The following is a 27,965-nucleotide window of genomic DNA, read 5'->3' on the forward strand; positions in this document are numbered from 1 at the left end:
GGCCTCGAGCGCCGGCCTGCCTCCGCCTGCTCTGCCCGCCCCACGCACCGCCTCTCCCGCGAGTGCGCCGTGGAGGGAAGGGAGCCGGAAGAGGGGGCGGGCCGCGGGGCAGGAGCGGCCGCTTCCTCCCACCGTGCAGTCCGCTCCGAAGGGGGTAGGTCCTCCTTTCTCTCTCCAGCCTCGCTTTCTCAAGGAGTCACACTGCAGGTCCCACGACTCCTCAGTTGGAGGAGTTCATTGAGAGGACCTGATGTCCGGTTGCCCCGCGAGTTGGACCCGGGCAACCGGAATCCCAACCCACCTTCCCCTGATCCGTGGAGTGTGCGTTCCGCTTGCCCTCGTGCGCTAGAAGTGCCCAAGGACGCAGTTTTGAGATAGTAATGCGGTGTTGAAACCCGGACGGTATTCGTGACGTAGTTTAAAGCCTCTATAAACTTTCAAGATTCTGGTGGGCAGGTAGGAGATCAGTTTTTCCGACTCCCCAAGACAGGCTTCCTATGTAAATCCTCTGCCACCTACCAGTCTGGAGTGGCCAGCTCCTTAGGCCTCTCGGGTCCTCCACACTAGGGGCGGTTTCAGACTACACCCGCAAGCTCCACAAGCCCTCCACACTGAGCTAGCTACTTGCCTGTGTCAGAGGGTCAGCAGCCACACAGGGGTGATAGCAACGGGGGAAGATCAGGAGAGGTCCAGGTGTGTTCTCCACCTTCAGTGTCCACGCTTCTTAAGGTGCTGCAACAAGCACAGTGTCCCGAACACTGTTTTCCGCTCGACCCTGCACACAAAAACAGCCCTTCTCTTGGAGGGCGATGTAAACCCAGAGCAAGGCGGAGGCCAGACGGTTGGCCAACATGAGTCCTCCATTCACTTGTCTAGTAGTTCCTGTCCTCAGAGAAAAACGAGATAAATAAGACCCAGTACCTGCCCTTACACAATCTAATAGCAGAGGAGAGATACACAAATACTTCCAGCCGCCCAGCAGTGCTATGGCAAGTGCTATTTAAAGGGGTGAACCAAAGACGGTATGTAGACCTGGAGCTATGAAAGGGATCTTTTGACTTGAGTAGCATTTGAGTGTGGTCTTGAAGAAAGCATAGAAATGACGGTGTACCTGTTACAGGAGGGGATCAGAATTTCAGGAATAAGCCATGCAGGATTCAAGGATGAGGAAATAGCCCATTGAGCTGGGCTCAGACTATTGAGAGAGTCTGAGATCTACAACTTTCTAGATCTACACGTCCTGTCTTAAATGGCCACAGGTACTGTGTTTTGGAGTCCAGATGAAATGGCTGAGGGCACTTTACACCCAATGTGGTGCAGCCCAGAGGCTCAGGAGGAACCTTTCCCTGAAGAGGTGGGTACAGGGGAGGAGAGGAGAAAGATGAGCTGTGTTCAGCGTCGGAGGTAGAGAAGGGAGAGCTGGCCTGGGAAAGGTGTGTTGGTCATTTGAACAGGTTTACTATTTTTATGCTGAGTTATGGCTAATTGCAATTAATTTCTACTCCCTGGGACATCCATTATGCACCATCTGGTAACAGAGGCCACTTCACACTTGGGTAGATAACAGGGGGAAGTAAATTTTGGAATTAAAACTGCCTTCAATAACCACATAGCAATTGGTGTCCTGCAGATGAGAGTTATCACTGATGAAAGTCCTGTATCTGCGGAGCCAACCCTGACAACAATGTGTGTGCCCTTTTGTGAAAGTTCTTTGAAACTGTTAAAAATGTTATCAAACAAGAAACACTACCTTCAGCCCTGATATTTATGGAAAAAGAAAGTTGGGTAACCGAAATTGTTTCAGAACCTACATTAGAGGATATCTGCTTCCCTCTTCTTTTTTTAGCAGCTTCTCCCGTACCATTTATGGCATGGGTCAGAGTCTTAAGGAAGTAGGACAAGTCCTCGGCACCACTAGAAAGGAGGACAAAGCCTAATTATGAAAATGAAAACTAGGGAAAATCTTATACCTGGATCTCTGTAGTGCTGTTAAATTGCTGTATAAAAACGTTGCAGTGATGCCCTGGCTGGTGTGGCTCAGTGAACTGAGTGCCGGCCTAAGAACCAGAGGGTCGCTGGTTCGATTCCAGGTTAGGGCACATGCCTAGGTTGTGGGCCAGGTCCCCTGAGAGGCACCTGAGAGGCAACCACACATTGATGTCTCTCTCCCTTCCAAAATCTTTTCTTTTAAATAGTGCAGTGATTATAGGTATTTCCTAAAATTTCAAGTTGCACAGTGCCAGTAGTTAAAGTGGAAGGAATAAAGTGAAGTTTCATAGACAGAAGATAGATTCATCATCATTTCCAAAGCTTTAAAACTTTTTAAGTGAGTTTGATTAAAATGTTACAAACTGAGAACTAGTAACAATGAACATCTGCCTGTGTGTTCCAGCCATTGTGGGAGTGACCCCATAAATTTCAGAGGAAGTGAGTTGAGTGATTCATCCCAGGAGACACCCTAGCCCCAGGGCAGTGTTCTCCTTTGGGCCATTTGCAAGGGAGAGACTAGGCCCAAGTAGCACTCACTTGGCCACATGACCAAGCTCCAGAACAGAACCACCCACTTGTTGCCATGGAAACTTGGGCCACAAAAACAGGAAGGAAAGCAGGAAGGAGCTGTAGGGAAGAGGCCTGGCTGATTGGTCAGGTACTGGTTGATCTTGATCTGTGCAGATCTATTGATACTTGAGAGTTTGTAGTATCTGGTTGTGTGAACTTTAAGCTTTATTTGGTTCCAAGTCATAAAAGTTCTTGGCTTGGCTTGTCAGGTGCCATGACTTGCTCTACACCTAACTGGCAGCACCAAGCACATGTGGCAGTACTCACAAATACTGGGCACCTTTTGATTAGAGGTGACATCGGGAGAGAAATATTTTTCTTGTCTGTGCTTCCTTAATGTGTCCAGGGGACTGCAAGAAAGTTGAAAAACTCTAGAAGTCCATTTTAAACAAACTAAAGGTCCCATCCGTGACCTTTTAACTTCTGCTATATAAGGGTTAGGTTATTGGGGAAGGTGACAGAGGCAGAAACCTGAAGGAATCTCAAAGAAGAAGTAGGACCACCTTTCCTACCTTGGAGACTCATGCTGTTGGACACCTTCCATCCTGGTCACGCCACTGTCGATAGCCAGCCCTGATTGGACGGGAAGAGTGTGGCACCCTGGGCCCAGGTGTCTTCTCTTTCTCCTCTGATTCTATGACTATCAGTGTCTTAACCATAAACAAGTATTTAAGTGTTAATTGTGCGTGTTGTTCACCCTTTGCACAGAGCAATTCTCAGTAAACATTTCTTGGATGAATGGATGAAAGAATTGTGTAGAGACTGGTTATTTTTTCATTGGACTAATCATCTAATATGTGCTCGCAGTCCCTGTCCTCCAGGGGTTCACAGCCAGTGTGGTTGGGGAAGACGTTGTCACGTGCAATGATTATGTCTGGTGTTGTGTGATAAAAGTGCTGCAGGAACATGGAGGGTGAAGCTGCAGACACTTCTCTAGGAAGGAAACATAAGCAACCAGTGTCAGGGGCAGAGGCATGCTTAATGTCCCCCAGCCTTTGGGGATGCATGGTGAATCTGCAAAGGAATGCTCGAGGGACCAGGGCTTCTTTAGATTCACACTTGTACACAGGAATGATCACATGCCTGGGACAGAGGAAGGTGGGGTAACAGGTGCATCCTCGATAGGGAGACTCCTATGAAGCTGGGAGGCCTGCAGCCCTGGAGGACACCACCACCCAAGGTGAGCTGCCCCTGGATACTACTCAGACTCCAGGTGTTTGGACTAAGTGAGCCTATGTGTGGCCTCCTACCCTGGCCTTGCTGGCCGCAGCTCCGCTGGGCCTGGGAAGGGTGCAGGCGGTGGGGCTCTGTCTGCAGGACGAGTGATGGATACGGGCTGCTGTGCCCATGCCCACCACCTCACTATCATGTCCTGTCAATTTTGTGCTTCTGAGTGCCACTAACAAAATACCAACAAGTGGCCTACCTAGCTGATTTGTTTTAATACTCACCCAAGGATATATTTTATTACTGATTTTAGAAAGAGGAAGGGGGAGAGAGAAAGAAACATCGATCCATTGCCTTCTGCACGTGCCATGACCCAAGGATCAGACCCTCAACATTTGCAGTGTAAGGGATGACGCTGCAACCAACTGAGCCACCCGGCTGGGGCCTGACTGGTGATTTTTGTTTTTCTTTTGTCACATGACAGGTCTGGAGTTCAGTTCTTGGGGAGGTCAAAGCTCGGAGTTTGCTTCTCTGTTACTCCCAGAGCCGGGAGGCAGACTGGTGAGACCTCACTAATGGAGCCAGAACTCACTTCTGCGCCCGAGCCGCCCACCTGGCAGTGCCTGATGGGAGGAGGCCTGTGTCAGTAACTGGATGACCCGCTGGAGCAGGTTTTTTCAGTGCCATCCCAGGTATGTGGCACCTCAGTGAAAGCACTTTCTGCCAGCCTCTTTGGTGATTGTAATAACAAAAAAACCCTTCCAAATTCAAAGTACTCTGACCGGAATCTCTGCTCATTCTTTAAAAATCCATGCTGTGTCCTCCTAGGACACTTTTTAGCCAGTATTTTTTTCAGTACTGTCAAAACTTACATGCTTTCTTAGGCTGATCAGGCCGTGAATGCTTCTCTGACAAGAATCTTGCTGTAGCCCTGGCGGGTGTGGCTCAGTGGACTGAGTGCTGGCCTATGAACCAAAAGGTCTAGATAAATAAATTAAAAGTCTTTTAAAATAAATTTTGAAAATATTTTATTTATTTATTTTTAGAGCAAGGGGAAGGCAGGGGGAAAGAGAAGGAGAGGAAAATCGATGTGCTAGAGATCCCTCCATCGGTTGCTTCTGGCGCGCCCCCCACTGGGGGCCTGGCCTGCAGCCCAGGCGTGTGCCCTGACTGGGAGTCAGACTGGGGACCTTTCGGTTCACAGGCTGGCACTCAGTCCCCTGAGCCACATCAGCCAGGGCGAAAAAAATTTTTTTGAAAAAAAAAAAAAAAGAATTTTGCTTTAAATATTGTTTTTGAAACTGCATTGCGACAGAATAAGCAAGTCATCTGATAAAGGGCTAATTGTGCAAGAAGTGCCTGACCAAATTTTATCAGATTTTAAAAAATTGAGGTATAATTAACAAAAACAATTATAAAAATATAAAAATATTATATATCATGACTTAATATACATAACTGTAGCAGATTTTATGTTTAAAAAAAGAGAAAAACAAAGGTAAAACAAAAAACAAATAGCATTTCTAGAAGAAGACCTAAATGCAAGTTTCTGAACATAGGTGAACAATAGCAGGGCCCATCCCATTTATACCTGTGGCCTGAGGGCTGCTGAGTCCTCCCAGATCAAAAATGTCCTGTTGCCACTTCTACCAAAGGCAGCGCCGCCCCCCACCACCCCCGCCCCCCCCCCCCCCCCCCCGCCGGGATTCTTTGACTTTAGTTGTTTGTTTGAGCTGCTGAATCACAAGGGGTTGGGGTGGGTACCGGTGGTTGAATGATAAAGAATGTTATGTGTAGGAGTGTGTGTGCTTGTGTGCTGAGGGGAAACGTCCACCTTCTTGGGGACGGAGGTGAAGTGTTCACTGGCTTTACTTATCTGAGTCTTCCTGAAGAGGAGAGAGTTGGAGAGGACTTTCAATTAAGGGAGACAGGCAGCTTGAAGTCTGAGCAGGATACTCACCAGCCAGGGTCAGCCACACAGGAAACTGCGAAGTTCCCTTCCCTGGTAGCCCAAGGCTTAAAGCCAGAGGGAGAAACAGTGGGTGAGGAGGGATGAATCACTAGGCGGCCTGTGGGAAAGAGGTGGAGTCAGTTTGGAAAGCCCTGGTTGCTGTCTTGGGGCCTCAGCAGACTGTGTGGCTTGGGCCACTGCACAGGGAGGGGCAGGGTTTGAGCAGGAAGTCTCTCCTCAAGCCTTTCACAGAATATCTTGGTCAGCATCTCTGGAGGAGCACAGGTTTAACAAGAACCTAGGTGACAGAAAGAGGGAAGGAGAGGACGAGTATGGGAAACATCGATCTGTTGCCATCCTCACGACCTGGCCTGCAAGCCAGGCACATGCCCTGACTGGAAGTCCAACTGGCGACCTTTGAATCCTCAGGCTGGGGCTCAGTCCGCTGAGTGACACCAGCCAGAGCGTACTTGGATGGTTCTCGAGTGCTGTATGTTTGGCTCTTGGAGTAGGACCTGGTACTTCATGGCACTTGGCTCTCTGGCTTTGCTCCAGCTGCCCCCTGAAACTACACTTGGCCCAGCTGAACGTTCTTTACGGAATATCCCTTCCCTCGGTTCCTTGACACCCTCCCAGCCATGATCCTCCCAGCTATGCCCCTCTGCCACTTGACCTGGAAAGATTGTGAATCCATAGGCCTGAGGCCCACACCCCCTGATCATTTTCTTGCCACTTTCCCCAAGTAATCTCATCCTCTCCAGTGGCTAATTAACTGTTCCCTAGGCTACACCTTTGTCTCCAATCCATACTCCTTTCAGAGTCTCTTGTAACTGTAACCACCTGCCTGAATAGTGCCATCTAGATGTCTTACGCACCACCTCTGAATCCGAACACATCCCCCTCCCCTAGCCTGCTCCTGTGGCCACCTTTGGGCCCTTACACGCTGCTCACTCCATCAGCTTGTTCCTCGGCCAGCTGCTTCTGGACCTGTCTTCAGCTTCACTGCTGTTTCCTCCAGAAGGCAAGCATGACCCTCCCTACCGGGCCAGGCCCTCAACGCTCCCTGTACTACCTCATAGAACTAAACATGCTTTTACTAACTATGTAGTCTTTCTGCCTGCCTAAGGACTGTGTCCTTGGCACCCAGCAGAGCCCTTGGCACAAGACTAAAGGATGATGGTACAGTCAGGGGGCAGAGGGCTTTTAGGGGAGATGTGGAGTGTAGGAGGTCACAGGTGGCCTGGGTGTACCCAGATACACCAGATAGGTTGCTGTTCTCCATTTCAGGAATCGGATTTGAAGGCCACAAATGATCAAAAAGCCCTGGCCCTGTGTGAGTGGAAATTTCTTCCCTTTATATTGAGAAACATTTGCTGATTCATGTCATATGCCAGGCCCTGTGGGCTCTGGGTTTTCCAGCCCCAGTCCACCTTCTAGGCTGTCACCCTGCAGGGAAGCTGACCAGTCACAGATGCAGTTGAGACTCCTGGCAGGTAGGGTGGGATCCAAAGGGAGAACAGACAGCACTGCCTTGCTCACCTCAAAGGGGACTCAAAAGCTGAGGTGGAGCTCTAGCTGGTGCATGCAGGTCTGTGGGTTGAGCACTGGCCCGTGTACAGAAAGGTCACCAGTTCAATTCCCAGTCAGGGCACATGCCTGGGCTGTGGGCCAGGTCCCCAGTTGGGGTATGTTTGAGAGACAACCCATCAATATTTCTCTTCCTTCTCCCTGTGAAAATAAATTCTTTAGAAGAGCTGGAGTGAGAGGCCTTGTAGTTAAGAGAGAGGTGGGCCTGTGTAGGAGTTCAGATAAAGGAGAGCCATAACTGAAGCCCCTTCACCCCCTTAATGACCTAAGGGCGGACAAGAGGGGCAAGGCTGCAGCAAAGATTCCCAATGCGGGCTGAAGGAAAAGTTCTGAGAGCTGGCTCAGTCACAGAAGAGACTTAAACCACCAATTTGAGCATGCATACCAGGACCCTGCCAGCACGTATACGGGTCCTTGTCTGCCCAAGCAGATGCTGTATCCAAGCCCTGAAGAATCTCTCACACCGTGATAGGACATGGTTCCAGGTTTGCACAAGAAGATTACCGACAGCAGGACCAGTAGATGGAGAGGTGGGACCTGAGCCACACCTCAGAAACAGCAGCTGGCTCCAAGATGTGTTCCTACCCTGGGCCTGACTCAGCATTTGCCACTGCCACACGCCAGGCAGGGTGCGGTCAGAGGGCCAGTTGTATACTCTTCTCACTCTGAATACATGAGAAGCAGCAACCAGTAAGGACAGCATCAGAGCAGGTGTAAGTGCCAGGAAGCAGTATGCAAAGATGAGGCAAAATAATGGGCAAAGGATTTGTAATGTTGCATGAGCTCCCAACTGTGTTCAGTAGGTGTGGGCCTAACACTTGGAAAAGCCAGACTCTGAGTGGGAGCCCCTGGTCTTTTTTTGTATGAAGGTCATTTCATATCCAGCAAATACTCAGAAAGGAGACGCCTACTACTGGGGTTAGGAAGTCGGCCCTGACTCATCTCCCTCTTTCTGAAGTAAGGACTCTCCCTTCTAACGGGGCCCTGGGATGGCCCTATTGCATGTTCTGGGAGAGGGAGAAACACTGAGACAGGAGCTGGGCTGCCCATAGGAGAGAGTGGCTCCCACACACCAGAGAAAACGAGAAGTTCAGTCTTGGCCAGGAGTGGGGGCGTTCCAGCTCCCAGCCCTATGACAATGAGTTTAATAGGGAAAGGTGGGGACACTGACCCAAGACACACACACAATTCTGGTGACACTGGAAAATTTATTGTGAGAAGCCTTGGGTGTAGGAGGGGGAGGCTAGGGTGGACAGACCAGGGCCCATCTGGGGGGATTTTCCCGGACATCAGGCATTCCCCCATCGGGTTTAGAGGAAACACCTTCATGGATGAAATCTCCAGAGGGCAGCGCTGTGACTGTCAAGCAGCAGGGCTAGCAGGGGCGCCCTAGGCGCTGCTGGACCCCTTGGTCAGCAGGGCTTCAATGTCGGGCTCGATGTCAATGGTCGGGAAGCGGCGGCTGTACCTGCGCACAGGCACGCCGTCCGGGCCCACCAGGAACTTCTCGAAATTCCAGGCGATGTCGTTGCGGCATACCGGGGACCACGTGATGAACTTGGGGTCGGTCATGAGCGCAGTGGCGTCGTCACAGGGTGCTGGCAGCGCCTCCCGCAAGAAGACGAAGAGCGGGTGTGCCTGCTTGCCGTTTACCTCGCACTTCTCGAATAGCGTGAAGTTGGGCTCGAACCCGCCACCAGGTCTGACATACTTGAGGGAATTCAGGATCTCTTCGTTCTTGGCGTTCTCCTGCGGGAGGGAAGAGCAGCTGGGAACCATACCCTTGAGGAAAAACCTTCTGACCGCAAACGAGGGGGTTTTGGATGACTCACCAGGCTCTTTGCCCTTCTTGCACAACCCCAGGTGTGTGTGGGGGAGGACTGAACCCAGCCTGGACGAGCACCGGAGGAAAGAGGGCCTGCGGCGGCCTCTCCACACCCAGGACCTGAGGCTGCGGGGCCAGCGACCGCACGGCCACCCACGAGACACTACCACCCCGATCCCGCTCCGCCCGGCGCACCTGATGCCCGAACTGGTTGCACGGGAAGCCGAGCACGACCAGGCCCCGGGGTCCAAAGCGCTGCTGCAGCTCGTTCATTTGGGTGTAGTCCCGGACCGTCGTGCCTCAGAGCGAGGCCACATTCTCAATGAGCAGCACCTTGCCCCGCAGGGTGCCCAGGCTCACCGGCTCCCCGCCGGTCAGCGGGCACGCGGAGAAGGCGTACACAGACCGCGCGGCACCCGCCGCCACCTGAGCAGCACACATGGCGTGAGCACAGGTGGACACAAGGGAGCGCTGGGGACAGGATTACCAAGGTTCCTGGGCTGCGCCTCCTTTTAATAGGCAGACGATAACATCACGTGGCACAGGCACTTTTCCGGCAGCTCCACCCCCTGAGTCCCGCCTCATCCGGCCTGTCTGGGCGGGTGACCAGCGAGGCAGGAGGGTGCGACCTGGCCGGATGCGGACACCGCCCAGATCCGGCTCAGGAAGCACAGCGCAGTAACGACACTGCTGTGGCCGCCCCTTACCCCGACCGCCAAGCGGTCCAAGGCCTCAAAGGTTCTTGTTAGGGGCTAGATCCCTGCAAGACGAGACAGCACCGTGCGCTGCTCCTGGCCACACACCCTTCCAGCCTATGCCACGTCAACTGTCCTTGCAATACGTGCCCTATTGTGGCAGACTGCAAGCAAGTTGTGACTTGCGGTGATGGTGCAGTGGCAGCACTTGCCGAGGCAAGTTCTCTCTGCAATGAGGCTCCTTCCGTGGTTTTAAGGTTAAATAGAAGGGAGGGCAATGCCAGGAACAGCCAGGGCTCAGTCCCCAAGGCCAGCTCTAACTCATTTCCCTGCATTCTGGGGCTCTCTGGAGCATGCCTGTATCCAGGCCTCTGGTCTCCCTCCCCCTTTTACCACCCTCCTCCCTGGACCCAAGGCACTGCCGCACCGCACTTCCCCACGTCTTAGAGTGGACCCTGCTGCTTTTAGGCCACCCTCATGCCTAATCAACTTCATCTGGACCTCAGACCTAGAAGTAAAAGACATTGAAAATGGACACAGAATGAGAAAACAGTGTCACACTCTGATTTGTGAAGAAATGTGACTGCTTCGAGAATGAGTATCCCCATGTCTCCTCAGTAGGCTGCATGCCCCACCCCATCCCACTCTGAACTTGAATATGACTCAAGATAATTGTTTCCATGTTCTTGGAAGGAGCCAAGTTAGTGCCCCATTGGAAAAGGGGGTGGTAGGCAAGCTGATACTTAGTGCCCTGAAGGCAAAGTCCATCCTCCCAGCCATGGAGAGAGTAACACATTAAACACCAGAATACAGGAAGTTTAGAAAACTGCCTTTATTCTATTAGTTGGAAAAATTAATTGGTACAGAAAAAAAGTTTAGTCAGCTGGAGAGAAGAGAGAAACCGAGGGCCACCCAAGAGAACTGGTGGCCCCTCCTGGAAGGAACCTGGATACAGTGAGGAGAAAGAGCACTGTGAACTAGAGCCAGACCCTGCCGCGCGGTGAGACAGCTTATGCTGCCCTCGAAGTGTCTCAGTGCCTCAGGCATGCAACCAAATTCCTATTCACTTAGCCCAGCTCTGGGTAGGGGCAGTCCTAGCGTATGTGGGGCTGAAAACAGGGGATATGGCCATCTTTTATCAGAGAAACTGACAAAGCGGGAATTTTAAAAATGAATTTTCCATCTGACTTTATTTTCAAATACACTTTCTTTTTAAAAAAACCAATACACTTTCTGTGGGGGATGACAAATATCAGTATTAGGAAATCCAATTATACAAAAAATACTACATCTAGTCAGGGGTAGATATATTTATTTTTTGGTAACATACATTAAGTGGCACTAATTACACAGTAACTATAAGGTAACTAACATGAAACCACAGAACTGTAACTTTGCCACAGCTGCACGGACTTGGGCCTCTCTGGCTGAGCACATTTTGAAAGAACTGGATGCCCACTCCAGAGCTATGCCAATGAAATCTGTTCAGGAGGAAAGTTCTGAAGTGGTGACTCACCAGAGTACCTTGCAGCTGACAGATAACAGGCAAGCCATGTTAGTTATGAAGTAGTTACAGCCTAATTCACAAAAGTTACCGTTTTCTCTTTCTAGAAAGAAGCAAGAAGTTAAGAAATTCCTTGAATTAGCGCCTGGTGTATCAGGTGGGAGTGCAGAGGAGGGCTATTAGAGCGGTGTCAGAAGGACCCCGGCGGGTCAGGTGGGTAGGACATCATTAATAATCATGGTTGGCTTCTAAATACTGGTAGCAAGATGACTTCTGATTTGTAATCTTAGGTAAATTATAGATAAATGAAAAAGGCCAGTAATCATACACTAAGATTAATAAACAGCACTTCAAAATTAACCGCATGAGGGTTGTGCTTGCAGCAGGGTTTCACAAGACAAGGCACCCAGATTTTTTCTTCCCACGTCTGGCTTGCAGAGCAGCTCTCGTGGCCATTTCAAAAACCTCCCTCACTCCATCTTTGGTCTTTGCTGAACACTCCATGTACCCAAAAGCGCCAATCCTGTTTGCCATATCTCTGCCTTCTTCCGGTTTTACTGGCTCCTAGCAAAGAAAGAAGAGTACTTTCAGTAACAGTGCTACATACATATAGGGAGTGGTTGTACAGTATTAAAATTCAGCTAAAAGACTTCTTTTAAAAGCTACCATACCCCCCAGATTTGAATCCTGTCTATGAAGCTCATAATGCAGTGATGCCACCCCAATATAATGCCCCTCTCTATGAGCTCTTCTCTGGGAAAAGAGAGGCCAGAGAAGACCTGAAGAGTTAAGGAGGGAATGAAAGGCAAAATTACTCAAGCTGTTGATCCTGGGTAAGCCCTTCAGTCTTCCTATAGTTGTTAGCTTCAGAGGACTGAATGCCCATGGAAGGAAAAAGATTCTGACCTTGACATTCAAAGAAATCTCAGTGTGAGAACCTGGGCTGAAGACCTCAAAGCTCTCCTCCTGCAGTGGGGAAGCCCTGCCATTGGGCTACTTGGCTTCACTGAAGCCAAGATGCCAACTCCATCATCATTTTTATAAAGGCACCAGGGCTCTTTGCCTGGACTCCCTGCCCTCAGAAATTCCTAATCCCGCAGGTGCCACCAATTTTTTGGCTTCACATATACCAAGGTAATAACTGAAGAGGGAAATCCAGAACCTAATCAAGTTACTGCATTTGAAGAATTAAGTACTGTTGTGATGGTCCCTCCTAAGGCAGGCACTCCTTGGTGACAGGGGAGGTTCCGTCTCCTATGACTAGACCCCAGTCAGTGAGGGCCAGAAGGACAAAGGCTTCCCGTTCGGCTCCCTGAATCTCCAAGCTTGGGTCCTCAGGTTCAAGGATGCTACAAGACAGAGCCCTGCCCCAGACCATGCCTGCTTCATCTTGGCTAGCTCCCTCCTTGTGTGCTCATCATTCCGAAGATCCTTCTTGTTCCCAACCAAGATGATGGGTACGTTGGGACAGAAATGCTTGACTTCCGGAGTCCACTTTTCTGGGATGTTTTCTGAAAATAGTGAAATGCACATAATTTGGGGATATATAAAATTCTATCTTGAAGAATCTCCAAGAGCAGAGAATTAAATTGCAGAGAAACTACTTCAGAAGTATGCTGGACATTTAATGAAATCTCACTAGTTTTAAAATTATGGAAAGAGGCAAAAATCTAACACTCTTCCCTTATGCAAAGAATCACCACTGGTCTTTCTCAGTCCCACCAAGGAGTGCAGCTCCTGCAAGGGTGGGGCCCAGGTAAAGACTCTGGAGCAGCAAAGGATCCAGAACACAGAGTTACTCCACTGTGGTGCTACCTGCCCCACAAAGGGAGGCTCCCCACGGGCCATCACTGTCATATCCCCATTCTGGGGCTGCAGCTGGCCCAGAGTCCACACGTTCTCTCTACACCTTGCTCATGGACCCCCAGCATGACCCCAACCCTGTGGGTTACAGGTATTTCAAATGTCTCAAGAGTTTTGAAAATGAGTGATGACTGGCATAGCTCAGTAGGTTGGGTGTCATCCTGCAAATTGAAAGGTCACTGGTTCGATTCCTGGTCAGGGCACATGCCTGGGTTGCAGGTTCAGTCCCCAGTTGGGGTGTGTCAATGTCTCTCCCTCTTCCTCCCTCCCCTCCCTCTAAAAATAAATAAATCTTTTTTAAAGAAATATCCATATGAATTTTTGCTTTTGCATCTGATGTTCAAAAAAATTTTTTAAAGATTTTATTTATTTGTAGAGAGATGAGAAGGGAGGGAGAAAGAGGGAGAGACACTGACCAGTTGCCTCTTTCATGCCCCCAAATGGGACCTGGCCCACAACCCAGGCATGTGCCCTGACTGGGAATCAAACCAACCTTTCAGTTTGCACTCAATCCACTGAGCCACACCAGTCAGGGCTAAAAGTAAATACATCTTAAAAAATAATGATAACCAGCTGCAGCTTTCTCTCAATACCATACTAATTTAGTAGGGTTGTATGTACATCATGGTGGACAAGAGGCCTGTGTCCAACCTCCCACACCCTCACTTTGGGCCCTTCAGTGTCAGGGATGATTTTATAAAATGGGGAAACAGTAATACCTAACTTACACTGGGTTATTCTGAGTCAATGCTACAAAGTACTTAGCAAGATGATCATTTAAATGGTGATTGTAATTTGAGACTGCATTTTTACAAGTAAACTGCTCACTCTCTGACTTCAAAGGCCTTGGTGCCTTATTCTGTAGAGTGTGAGGTCAGCATTATTCAGTCTTTTTCTGAACTGAAACACGTGGCCAACTGAGCTAATGAAATGCTCAGGTTCAAATATCTTTTTATTAGCTAAGACACCTTTGAAATGGGCTAAAATAGAGCTTTAAAAATCCTACCAGGAAACAGCAAGTCACCAGTCTAGATGTAGGGAGGCAGCAGGGTCATGTGAAGTACTAAAAATGGTATGGGCACCAAAGAAAGCCTTCCCTAAGTCATAGTACGAGAGAGGGCTTTGTATTTGGAACCCGCCAACTTATTAAGTGGACACATGGCAGCCACGAGAGACCTAGGCTGAAAGGACCCAGGGCCCAGGCTCTACAATCCTAAGGCTCTAGAACTCTGGCCACTGATGGTTCCTTCTCCAATGCTCCCGTCTGCTTGATGCCCAGAAAGGACCTGAGAAACTAGGTCTCGGCCAGCACACAGACACTCACAAACATGAGACTGCAGGACTACGCACCTAAACTGTCAGGGCTGTCGATGGAGAAACACATCAGTATAACATCGGTGTCCGGGTAGGAGAGGGGCCTCAAGCGATCATAATCTTCCTGCCCAGCTGTGTCCCACAAAGCCAACTCTACCTGTGATAGGAAAAATAAAGACAAGCGTGCAAGGTTACCCCAGCCAGGCATCTCAGTTGGTTAGAGCGTCATCCCGCTATGCCAAGGTGGTGGGTACAATCCCTGGTCAGGCACATACAAGAACAAACCAATGAGTGCAAAAAGAAGTGGAACAACAAATCAATGTTTCTCTCTCATATCAATTAAAAAAAAAGTGCAAGGTTAATCCCACTACTCAGTTTCAAAAGGGGATGTTTATTATAGTGAAGTGAAATGGCAGATTGTCCAAAACAGTAAAATACAGGAGTGTTCCACTTCTATTAGAATGAAGTCTGAAGGTGGGGAGTGCACTTAAATTGTTTTACACTTGCCCTGACTGGCTCAGGGGGTCTGGCATCATCCTGCAAACCAAAAGGTTGCAGGTTAGATTCCTGGTCAGGGTACATGCCTGGGTTGCCAGCCAGGCCCCCAGCTGGGGGTGTATGAGAGGCAACCTATGGATGTTTCTTTCTCTTTCTAAAGATAAATAAAATCTTTAAGAAAAAATTTTTTACACTTGATCTTAGCCAAAAGGCTGAGAAGCAGTGTTTAAATGGTTTTAGGTTGAAATTTCTCAAAATTGCAATTTTATAAACAAACAGATGAGAATGGAAGGTGCATAATTCAAAATGTCAAGAGAAAAATAACTTTATAGCCTATAAGAAATATTTAATTATAAAAAACATTCCGTGGATGAACAAGAGGGGAATCAAACTGTAAATGACATTCTACCAGAAGTACAAGGCAAGATGTGGAAAAAAGGAGACTGTAACTTTTCCTAATATATTCTTTTGCAACCATTTGCCTACTTTGTCTCGTCATTCTGCTCCAATGTGGAAAAATGGAGACCAGAATGTATTCAAGTTGGTGGGCTGAGAAAAGACACCATGGTGGGTATTAGGTTTGAACTGACAGGAAAGGCCTCTGGCTCTGCCTTTACTGCTCAAAAGATGTCTGCATAAAAGCACCACGCAGGTAGGAGGGCAAATTGGTGCCTGGGCTCTGGACACGGGTCCCCTTCCATGTTGCCCAGCACTGCAGCCAGCCCTGTGACTTCTTTCTACCAGCGTGGATTTTTAACACCCTCTGTTCAGAGGCCCTTTGGGGCCCAAGGAGCTCATCCTCTAATGCTAGAAATACCCTTCTTCTCCTAGCACCTCACAGCCCTTATTTCAACTTCTAAATACCATTCTCTCTTCTAAGTCAAGGGCTAATTGTCTCTTCCATCCTCAACCTCCACAAGGCCCACTGCACTTTGTATCATGAACACACCATCAGCTTGGTATGGATCTAGGACATAATGATCCCCAATTCTCACAACTGGTGTGACCTCAGAATGGTATAGCTCATTCACATCCCACTCCCCCAGCCCCTCCAACCTTCCCGGGTATTCAGCCAGACACTTCCAACCCTGACTAACTTCTGATAAATGGTTCCAGAGTGCTTCCAAAGGCCCGTCTCATATCAGAATGGGCCTTTCCATTTTTTGGTAGGCCTATTCCTGGGACCATGATCACCTAGAATCTTGGGTGGTCCCCAAAGCTCTGTTAGTACATACTCTTACATGAACATTCCCCTGCAGTGCCCTCTCCCACTGTGAGGGCTACTGAGCTGCTCTGAGGTGGGTAGCTAGGCTGTGATATCCTCTTCCAGACCCAACACCTTTAATTCAATGTTTCCTCTCCCTGCTGAAGGTGGGGTGGTGGTAGTGGTGGTTCCCCTATCTTGCCAGGGTCAGGCATGTCCAAAGTTGGCAGTGCAAGAAAAATATACATAGCAAAAATACACATTTCTCGAGATTTTAAGTCAAGGTGCCTAAATTTCTTATCGGTAAGATCCTGGTTGTTCTAAAACCTCCAGGCACAGATGATGCTTCAAAGAAGACAGAAAAGCCATTACTGGTCCCAAAACATAAGTACTATCACAGGTGGAAAAGACTTTCTGAACTGATGATGGCCACAGACACGGAGCAACTGAAAGCTGCTCTCGCTGGAGGGAGGGACAGGATAAAACCAGCACTACACATCCACTAGGTGTTTGAACAACCAACCTGACTCTGCTTCCCTGAAGCCACAGGGCCTTTCTGTGTATGTGCTGCAATCTAACTTAGGCAAGAAGGCTGTTATATGACAGCAGGAGCAAAGACCTCAGCACATTTCCACCCCATCTGTCACAACCGTGCCATGTGTCTACATAAAACCAGTCTCCCAGGCCCACAGAAACACCTGTATCCAAGCACCCATGCAGAGAACCAAGGCTGAACTGGCAACACTGCACTGATGGACCACCTGTAGGACAGGACACAAAGTTCTGTCAGTCTGGTATTTACTGGGATTTCCCCCTCCTATTTTTGACCAGAAAGGTGACTCACAGTTCCTAATGGTGCAAGAGCAATCACTGTGATCAGCACTGCAACTGGATAAAAGTGGATAACAAACGGTAAAAGGAGGTTTTGAGTTCAGCCCAATTTTGAAAAGTGCTTTGGTGCTTCCAAATGCTTTCAGTTACTTTAGAACACTGATGTCATCTGTTAAATGGTTCACACCACTTTTCAAATGAAGGCAATGCAAGGGTTGGGTGGCTTACTCATGGTCACAGAACTATCAGGACATACTAGAACTATGAGGTACCCTAGAATTCTAAGCAGCTAGCCTAATGGGCTTTCCACATATGGTACCACAAACGGGAGCTAAGTAACAATGGGCAGGAAGGGGTAATAGGTAAAGCAGGAAAATGAGAAGGGACAAAGGAGATGGAATTATGGAAGCCAACTGATCAGGTGCCTGCAGCACAGACGTGACTGAATGCCCAAGAGGACTGAGTGTGTGGGAGAAGAGCCCCATGCTCTAGTTTTCTTTTCAGCTGACCCATTTGCACTGGGAATTTTATTCCTCTTCAAAAGATGTACAGAATGTTAATAAGACATTATTTTGACAACAACAGGGAACAGAAGATTACAAACACACGCGTGAAGTCCAGAAGCGTTCTGCCCCAGTCTGGCCAGTGGGCTTTCAGGACGGACACAGGGAAACACTGTCCTCCCTCCCAGTAAGATGTAATTGAATAAGCTGTGGCAGCCTGTTTATGTTCAAGTCAAAAATATTTTAAAAATTAAATTGAGGATGTCTAAATGTCACACTGTTGATGGTATAGCTCAGTGAAACTCTCTTAGAGTCAAAATAAGGACCTCTCAACCTAGTAAAACCTCGTATTTCAGCACATGAAATACTATGACAGAATGAAAAAAAGTCCATCTATACAAAGTTCGTTTCAAAAATAAAAAATAGGGATGGGGAGAAAAGGCATACAACTGTAAATGAATAACAATAAAAATTTAAAATAATAATAATAATACACACACACACACACACACACACACACATACACTAAGGCTTCCCTACATGAAATACATGTATATGGACAAAGTGTACATGCTAGCAGTTAAAAATTAGCAAAGTTGGGCTAAGATAGTAGAATGAGAATGGATTTCTCATTCTATTATTTCTGTTATTGTTATACTGTGTACCGAAAAGACAAAAAAAAGCCTAGTTCTCTACAGGCTCTATGAATGGCCTAACATGCAAAATTAGTACCAGCTGTTATGGAAAGTGTACTCACCTGCTTTCCATCCACTTCAATATCTGCCACATAGTTCTCAAACACTGTAGGTACATACACCTCTGGAAACTGGTCCTTGCTAAAAACGATGAGCAAGCAAGTCTTGCCACAGGCTCCATCACCAACAATCACCAATTTCTTCCGGATGGCAGCCATTACTGAAACATGAGACAAAGTATTATCTAGATTGTACAAGAAGCCATAATAGCTTCAGGCTATGACACACTTTGGTGACCATGGGGCACAAGACTCTATTAGCATACCCAAGTACAAAATGCTAGTGTAACCTTTCCATTTGGCAACAAAAAGTTGTACCAAAAACTATATAGCCAACATTATACTTAACAGTAAAAAACTGAAACCTTTTCCCCAGGATCAGGAACAAGACAAATATGTCCACTCCTGCCACTTGTATCCAATATGATACTGGAGGCAATTAGGTAAGAAAATGAAATAAAAGACATACATAATGGAAAGGAAGTTAAATGGAAAGGAAGTTAAATATCTCAATTCACAGATGTATTAAGACCTTATAAATGGAAAGTCCCATGGAATCCACTAAAAAACTTTTATAAAGCAACAACAAAAAAGAAGCTTAAGTGGTGGTCTGGCTCAAGGTCTCTTTTGAGGCTGCAGTCAAGAGGTCAATTTGGATTCAGAGTACATAAAAAGCCCAGTAATAAAAAGACAAATAATCCAATTTAAAAATAGGCAAAGAATATGAATTCATATGATCCAGTAATTCTACTCCTAAATATCTACCCAAGAGAAACAAAAACATACCCACACACACCTTGCACACAAATTTTCACACCAGCATTAATTATTCATCACAGTAAAAGAGTGAAAACAACCCAAACATCCAATAACTGATTTATGGAAAGAAGATGTGCTATATCCACACAATAAAATACTATTTGGTGATAAAGATGGGGGGAAGTACTGATACATGCTACAACATGTTATCAACATGGATGGAATGAACCCTGAAAATTTTACATATGTGAAAGAAGCTAGCCACAAAGAACCACATATCGTATGCTTCTATTTACACGGAATGTCCACAACAGGCAAATGCAGGGACAGAAAATAGAGTAGACTGGTGGCTGCCTAAGGGGAAACAGGTGGGAGAAGAAAAGAACAGTCAATAACTTCTAAAGGAAATAGTGGGGTGTCTTTTTGGGGGATAATGAAATTTTTCCAAAACAACTGTGAAATGGCATACAACTGTAGACTTTACCCCCCCCCCCATATGTAGGCTCTCTCCACATGGTGGAGATCACATGGTCAACCATCCCAATTCCCACCATTCCCTCTTAGAACAGCACTCTAATGTTTAGCTGCACCTGCTGCCCAGCCAGAAGACTGCAGTCCTCAGCTGCCCTTACACCTAGGTACGGCCATATACAAAGTTCTAGCCCATGTGATACTATCAGCAGTGTATTTTGGGACTTCCAGGAAGTCCTCCTTAGTGTGAAGTTACATGCCCTTCTTCTTTCCTGCTGCTTAAACCTGGAGTCAGGGCTGCTTTCTCAACAGCCGTACTGGAATGTGAAAATGAGTGCCACATAATGGAGTTGGAGGGATAAAAGGTAGAAGAGCTTGAATCCCAGATGATCCTGGAAGCCACAATTTCAGCCCCAGACTGTCTACCTTCCACACTTCTTTTATGTGAATGAAAAATAAGTAACTGTACAGATGAAGGTGATATTTTCTTTTACCTATAGTCACACTAATCCTCAACAATACATACTCAATGACGAGAACCACACTGTCTAAAGGGAATGTTTCCCAAACTGCAGTGGCTAAAACAATTCACTGGCATACCGAAGGAAACATTAGAAAATCATTTTTTTAAGTCTATAAAACATAAGAAATTAACTTTAAAATTTAATATAAATTAACTCATAAGCACAAGATTCCACAATGGGAAGAGGCTGACAGTGCTGCCATCGCTCATTTTTGAGTTCTCAGCAGTGTGACCTACTTCAGTGCATGTGCCAAAGTGTATACAGATATACTATAAAGCTTTAACCAAACCCACAATATAATCTAGTGATTAAAAAAAATTAATTTGTTTGCAAAAAAGCAGTGGATTGAGAATAATAATAATAATGAAAGCACAATAATAAGCATATACATAATGGGAAATGTTATTATACTTCCTTAAATAACAGGACATGCAATCAAAACAGTATTATTGTACTGAGATCAGCCATTTAAAGTACAGCCCAGTACTTGCCACACCCATTCAGCTCCTATATCCGCCCCCTGGCCCCCCATTTTTGCTTTGGCTTCTTAATGGGTACAGGACCTGCCTCAAGTTTGTGCCCTTGTTTCACTTTGCTGTTGTCTTCCAACCGGACTGCAGATCACCACAGAGCCAAGCACAAATCTTAAATTTCTTTGCAGCCTTATCAAGTTTAGTATCTTAATGGTCATGTAGTAGGTATTAAGTCCAAAAATAAAACAAAAAATTTTAATGAGAATGGAGATAGAATACTTCATTTTTGGTCTCCTATGAAATAATCCAAGGCACAGACACAGATGAATTTACCTCTTAAAAAGTCCTTCCTCAATGTTCAGTCTGACTGCCAGCACCCTCAAAGGATTCATAAGCTATTTTCTGTTTTTCTTATGCTCTCACATTCCTGTCAAGATTTTATATACAGCCATACCTTGGTATTCGTCGGCTTCAGACCTCATCAAACATGGTACTCGTCACATTTTGATGAGAAAAAAATGTTTCAGCACTCGGTGCTTGCTTGAGATGCGTCATGAGTTCCACAATGAATTAACAAGTACTGAGGTACTACTGAACTTTATATATCTCCTCAGGCCTAACTTGTATTGAGGTTTGTGACCAAAATTAGTCAGGACCTTATGGGGTGCAAACAAAGTAATTCATCAGGAATTCCCTGGTTCAAGAAAAGGCTGACAACTTTGAATAGTAGCCTTCCTAGGCAGCACTCAATTTTCAAGAAATAATCTCACATTCTAATGTGGTTAAAGACATACAAAATGAAAATGCCAAAGAGCAACCAAAAAGGCTCTAGGAAATTTTCCTTGGGGAACATCTGGTCCAGAAAATGTGTAAAACCATTTAGCCTCCATTGTTGGCAAAACAGAAATTACAAGTGATTATAGGACAAAAGGAAAATGAAAGCCTACAAGTACAAGGTGATTTCTGGGATGCTGGGAATCTGGCAACACAACCAGAGTTGTTAACAGGAAGTGAAAAGTACAAACATCAGAAAATACAACTTGCAGTTTTCTTCCTAAAATGACCCAGAAAAATTTTTTCTCCAGTATCTTTCCAAGTACATGGCTTGTCAGCTCGAGAAAGAAAATCACACTGAACTCTCTCTGCCAGATGTGACATATCTAGGCTCATTTCAGATTCAGAAATAACTCTTCAAGGCTTTGAATAGTTTATTTTTCCAGTAATAGTCAGTTTATAATATACCTATTTGTCAACGGTAATGGTACACAAATGACTGCATGTTCTTTTAAAAATTCATAATTTTCCTAAGTTCAAATTAGTATAAATTACTGTGCCACCCTCATTCAAGTAAAAAGGTCCTGAAAGAGCACAGAAAATACCTACTCTGTTATGTTCTCTGCCATTATAAGACCAATCTTTTCCTAAATCTTAAAAAACAATGTGTTCTGCCTGTGGACCAAACTTCAACAAACTACATTAAGCAATTACTGTTAACAGAGAAAGACAACCAATATTGCAATTTATTTTCCACCCATATGTAAACAGAAATGGTGCCCAAGAAAAGCAACTGAGGGGCAACATGCAGTGTCCCATGCAATCCTATAATTAGTACTCGACAGACACCAGAACAGGTAGCTCGGTGACTCTCAGGCGCCCACACCATAGCCCTCTAGGGGATGTGGAGATCTCAGCAAGCATCTCTTATGGCAGTGGTCCCCAAACTTTCTGGCACCAGGGACTGGTTTTGTGGAAGACAATTTTCCCACGGATGGGGGTGGGGAGAAGACACAGGCAGGAGGTAGAGCTCAGGCCCACTGCTGACTGCTCACCTCCGGTTGGTTCCTAGCAAGCCAAGGACCAGAGATTGGGGACCCCTGTCTTAAGGGGCCTGACATCATAGGAGGCACTCAGTAAAAAGCAGTTACTACTACCAGGGTCTTTTCCTTCTGCCCAAGTCTAACCTCAGGTCCTCTAGCACCTTACAATTCATACAGTATTGCCACCTATGGTATCCTACATCCCCTTCATCTCTCCCTCTACTGGCCGCAGTCTACTATAAAATGCAGGGCGCTTCTATTTTATTTATTGATTTTAGACACACACACACACACACACACACACACAATTTGCTGTTCCACTTATTTATGCATTCATTGGTTTATTCTCGTATGCGCCTGACCAGAGAATGAACCCACAACCTTGGCATATCAGGACAACACTCTAACCAACTGAGTTATCCAGCCAGGGCCACGGTGCCCCTATTTTAAAACAATGAATCTTCGCACATTCATGCTTTCCTCTAGTTACCTTCTTCTCTCTGGCCTGTTTCAAAAAAAAAAAAAAAAAAAGACATTTCTGCTGCTTCATACCCACTCACTTGCTCTAATTCTTCCAATCTGTCTTCTGCCCAAACTTCTACTGAAACTCTCCAAAGTCACCAATGAGACTACCAGCACAACATCCAGTCCTTATTCTCTTTGGTATTTTTTTGTTACTTTTATCTCCCTTCTCCTTGGAGTTTCCTAACACGTGATTTCTAATTCTTCTATCTCCTCAACTACAGCCTCCACACATAATTACTCCTTCCAAAGCTGCCACCCCCCATTCTCCTACTGCTACCTCCAGAGATTTCAATTCTTCAAATACCACTACTTCTATGCATGTGACTCCCAAATCTCTGCAATCCAAGCACTATTCTCAAAACTTCTGACACACCTCTACTCTGTGCTCTACTTACACCACAAGTTCAACATCTCCAAAACATCATCCAAACCTGTCAGATCTTCTCTTCCCAGTTCCCTCTATCTTGGTAGTGAAATGAGAATTACACTCCTAACATAACAGCTCACTGTGGAAACCCTGAGGTTAATTGATTTTCTTACTTTTTTCATTCTTCACAGCATGACTTCTGTCAAGTTCTGGGGAATTCTGCCCCTTCATAAGTCTCCATCACTACCCCTTTCCCACTCCCACAGTCAATGTCCTATGTACTACTGCCTACCTGGAAAAAAGCAAAAACCCAACTGGTCTCCTTACTTCCCCTTTATCCTCCCTGCTGCAGGCAAACTCTCCATTCCTAGCTTCAGTCCATCACACCTTTGCTCAAAGGCCTTCAAGAAGGTCCTCAATGCCAAAATTAGGTCAAGCACCCCAGTCTTACTTTTAAGGTCTTCTAAAACTCTAACAGCAACTGATTTTTCCCACCCACCTTCTCTCCCTTCCTTATCACATACCTGGTACCATTAACTGGCCTGTAAATCTTCCACATCAACTCAAAGCAATGCTTTCTTGAAAATTTCTTCCCTTTCCCTAGAAAATAACACTTCACCTGTCCATCCAAAGCTTGTTCCAAAGCCCATTTCTGGTCCTACACCATCCACACCCCAAAATCAGATGTTACCTCCAAGTGGGGTTTTGGACCCTCTCTTGGCCTTTATACACCTCAATTTAACCATTTTTACTAGACATCCTACTCTACATGAAAGAGGTAGCAATTACATTTCTTTGTGCTTAATTCACCCATTCCTAAGTGTAAATTCCTTCAGAACCGGGACCGCTCTGACTCAGCCTATCCCACTTGGAGCTCCAATCCCTTCTGCATTAATGTAACAAGGACATGCTGAATGGGATCCATGTACAGAGAGGTAAACAAAGCCCAAAGGGGCATGTTTCCCCAAAATACAACCCCCCCCCCCCCCCGGACTCCTTGGCCCTCAACCTTTTCTAGGAACAATGACTTTTTTTTTTTTTTTTAAACAAGACTTAGCTGATGATAGGATACTTGGAAAAAAAAAAAAAAGGACAGTAAAGAATCAGAAACTGAAATTCCAGTCAAACTACCATGGGCCAAGCACAAAAATACTGAAAAAGACTTCAGAATGAAATACTCCCTGGACCTGCGTATGTGCTACACACAGTATAGAATTTCAACGACATTCCTTGGAAAATCAGACTACCAAAGCATGTCAGACTGCAGCTACTTTTGCCTGACTTACTAAGGATGTTTTTGGAGCCTCAGTATTATGGCTTCCCTAATTTAGATCTGATATACCATCTATAATGCTTGCTATCTGCCTTTCAAAAGCCTCCATTTTTTTAAAAAAGATTTTATTTATTTATTTTTAGAGAGGAGAAGGGAGGGAGAGAAGGAGAGAAACATCAATGCATGGTTGCCTCTCACACCCCCCCCTACTGGGGATCCGGCCTGCAACCCAGACATGTGCCCTTACTGGGAATTGAACCTGTGACCCTTTGGTTCACAGTCTGGAGCTCAGTGCACTGACACACCAGCCAGGGCAAAAAAAAAGAAAAAAAAAAAGCCTCCAATTTTAAGTACATACTTCCTACCATCTCTGTTCTGTAGTTAGATTCTTCAAAGTTGAAAACATCTCTATAAAATGCTGCCAGAGAGCCAGGTAGCATCACAACAAAGATGTCTGTTCTTAGGTGAACGGTATACAAAGTATATCGGGCCTAGCCCTGCCCTTTGATTTATGGGGTCAGGAAAATTCTCTGGAACGTAAAACACTCAGCATTAGTGGCTGTGCAACCTCTCAATATCAACCATAATGATGACAAATGAGTAAGATGATCCAGACCTGAATGTGGAGCCCGCCTTGCCTTGATAACAAACATTTACTACTCTACAAGCAACACAAAAGCCCACAGTCCTCCCTGTATAATCTCACTCTCAAAGTTACTGATACCCACACCTACCAAAAGGCAATATATCCTTCTAACATTTCTGTCTAGAATGCTTGATGCTTTAAGCTACAGTAATAGGGTGAACTTAATGATGCCACATGTCTTTGGCTGGTATTCGATGATCTGGTGGTTAAAGCATAAACTACAATAAAAAACTGTTACTGTTATTTAAGGTTTTCTATTAGCAAACAGGAACCTTTGTTTTATTTATCCAAAGACTCTAAACTTACCAAAGATGGGCTCTTAATTGGAACTCAGGAGGATTGGACTAGCCTTACCACTGAGAAGCATAGTGTTGAGAACAAATGACAAGAGCTCACCCTTTTGGAAGCCACCAACTTCCTTCCACAACAAACATCCTCCCCTGGAACAGCAGCAGGGACAGAGGGTAAGAATGACTTTTTTGTGATGTGCAAACCCTGGTTATCATGGTCATGAGTACTCAGAGCAATGCCTTTTCAGGGTGACTTCCTCTGCTAGCAATGATGATGAAGCACTTTCCAAGGCACATGACACCCTACGCTGGATATCACCGTGCACTTCCCATATATCTGACCAAGAACTGATTTGATCCTGAACTTCCAGAGGCCGGTAAAATGATCACTCATCCCCATTTCACCAATGGGGAAAGAAGCTTAGTTACTAGATTTTACTGAGTGTAAGGCCAGTATATTATTAAAATACATTAATTTTCAAGCTGAAAAACTGTTGTGGCATAAGGTACAACTGCCATCTGCTTTTAGGGAGGTGGCTGAAATGTAACTTGTGCAATAGAGACAGACAACAAAGGATTTTCTCATTGCCCTAGAGGACTACAAGTCAATCACGCTCAAACTCCACTGGTCTAAATTTCTGCCAGTAAAGATACAAACTAAGCCAAGTCTACTCAGCATACTTATCATGGAAACCCTGTGCCCACTGACACCTGTGTAGGACATCTAACTGGTCACATGGGGCGGGGTGGCAACACGCAAAAGAGCTGTTCCATTCAAGTGTGTGTACACACACACACAAACCTATTTTAAAAAAAGCTTTATTTAAATATAATTCACATGCCACACAACATACTCATTTAATAAAGTATACAATTCAGGGGATTTAATGTACAGCATAGTGATTATGGTTAATAATACTGTATTATACACTTGCAAGTTGCTAAAGTAGTAAATCTTAAATGTTCTTGCCACAAAAAATGGAATTATGTAATGCTATGCTATGGTGGTAATCATTTTGCAATATATAAGTATATCAATACTTTGTACACAAACATATGTTAAATCTCAATAAAGATGGGAAAAAGTATACAATTCAATGGTTTGGAGTATATTCCATTACTAATTTTTAGTCGCTGTAATAACATAATAAAATTTGCCACTTTAATGTGTATAATTATATTATGATTTATAATGAACATGTATTTGGTCTCCATCCCTGTTCCTGGCACGCAGCTCCTGAAACACTTGAAATTTCCTAAGCAATCTGAACAATGGGAGAAATTTTGTTATAATTTTTGGTCCTTTGTCCTTAAAGAGCTCCAGTTCCTGAAACAGCTCCAAGGTCATCAAGGTGAAAGAAGTAGTTTGTTATTCATAACAAACTCTTTTCAACCACACTTGAGCTAATAATGAGGTGACTTTTGAAATATCCCTAAAGGTGGGGGAGAGGGGTTTGGTTCCAGGGGAACCAACCGCATGATTAGAGGGTTAGAACTTTCAGCCACCCTACCTTGGGTGGATAAGAGGGGCTGGCAGTGAATTAATCACCAGTGGCCAATGACTTAATCGTGCCCATGTAATTAAATCTTCAAAAAACCAAACGAGTGGTTCACAGAGCTTCCAGGTTGGTGGACGCGTGCAGGTGCTGAGAGTGGCACAGCCAGAGGATGCATGAAGTTCAGCGCCCCTTCCCACAGATTTTGCCCTATGCATTTGGCTGTTCCTGAGTTATATACTTTTTTAAAAAAACATTTTTAAAATTTATTTTTAGAGAGAGGGGAAGTGAGGGAGAAAGAGGAGAGAAACATCAATGTAGAGATACATGATTGGCTGCCTCTTGCTCACCCCCAGCTGGGGACCCAGCCTGCAACCAAGGCACATGCGCCAACCAGAAACTGAACTGGCAATCTTTCGGTTTGCTGGCTGACAATCCACTGAGCCACACCAGCCAGGGCCCTAAGTTATATCATTTTAAAGGGGTAGACAAAAGTAGGTTTACAGTTGTCCATATGTTCAGTATGTCTAATAATACAATAAATAACAATGCGAGAATAAACTCTGAATAAAATTACTTTTAGCCAAACAAGCAAACAAAAAACAATAAACTGTGGCTTGCATATTCACAACTATAAACCTACGTTTGTCCATATGTGTATAATAAACTGATAATAAAGTAAAATATTTTCCTAGTTCTGTGAGCTGCTCTAGCAATTTAATCTCGCTCTAAGAGGGAGTTGTGGACCTGAAATTTATACCCAGTCGGTCAAAAGCACAAGTAAACAACATGGGCTTGCAATGGGCATCTGAAGTGGGCAGCTGTGGAGCAATCTTGAGCTTAACCTGTGGGATGCTAATTCCAGGCAGAGAGTATCAATAAATTGCAGAACTGCTTGGTGTGGGAAACTGGCCCCCTCAGTTGGTAACCAGAAGTGTCTGAAGTGAAACTAATGGTGTTGTAGTAGGGCATTTATAGTAAAAGAGAACACTGGCCAGATGACTCAGTTGGTTGGAGTGTCATCCAGTCACACCAGGGCTGTAGATTTGGTCCCCAGCTGGGGTGCATG

At 45.6% G+C, this 27,965-nt stretch overlaps 2 protein-coding genes and 1 long non-coding RNA gene across 8 annotated transcripts in view; 1 reads left to right on the forward strand and 2 right to left on the reverse strand.

Moving 5' to 3' along the window:
- Positions 1–27,939, forward strand: LOC123480309 (uncharacterized). Of its 4 annotated transcripts, XR_006656252.2 has the most exons (4): positions 1–154; positions 4,211–4,418; positions 25,404–25,574; positions 25,649–27,939. It is a non-coding gene; the product is annotated as an uncharacterized lncRNA (long non-coding RNA). The 4 variants fall into 4 exon arrangements; XR_008427451.1 differs by having other exon boundaries at positions 25,404–27,939; XR_006656251.2 differs by lacking the exon at positions 25,404–25,574.
- On the reverse strand, positions 8,453–9,589 carry GPX1 (glutathione peroxidase 1). Its single transcript, XM_024565654.4, has 2 exons — positions 9,285–9,589; positions 8,453–9,013 (listed from the first exon to the last, which is right to left on the reverse strand). Exons 1-2 carry the CDS (start codon positions 9,528–9,530, stop codon positions 8,654–8,656), a joined length of 606 nt encoding a protein of 201 aa, XP_024421422.1. The 5' UTR covers positions 9,531–9,589; the 3' UTR covers positions 8,453–8,653.
- The window catches only part of RHOA (ras homolog family member A), a 44,936-nt gene continuing 27,572 nt past the window's right edge, over positions 10,602–27,965 (reverse strand). For all 3 annotated transcript variants that reach the window (XM_053929247.2, XM_053929246.2, XM_053929245.1), the window contains 4 exons: positions 18,259–18,416; positions 14,502–14,622; positions 12,669–12,799; positions 10,602–11,852 (listed from right to left, as the gene is read on the reverse strand). In XM_053929247.2, the coding sequence (XP_053785222.1) occupies positions 11,679–11,852; positions 12,669–12,799; positions 14,502–14,622; positions 18,259–18,414 (582 nt within the window). In that variant the 5' untranslated portion in view covers positions 18,415–18,416 and the 3' untranslated portion in view covers positions 10,602–11,678. The remainder of the gene's footprint in view (positions 11,853–12,668; positions 12,800–14,501; positions 14,623–18,258; positions 18,417–27,965) is intronic.

The sequence above is a fragment of the Desmodus rotundus genome, chromosome 8, assembly GCF_022682495.2.
Source record: "Desmodus rotundus isolate HL8 chromosome 8, HLdesRot8A.1, whole genome shotgun sequence".
NCBI lineage: Eukaryota > Metazoa > Chordata > Mammalia > Chiroptera > Phyllostomidae > Desmodus > Desmodus rotundus.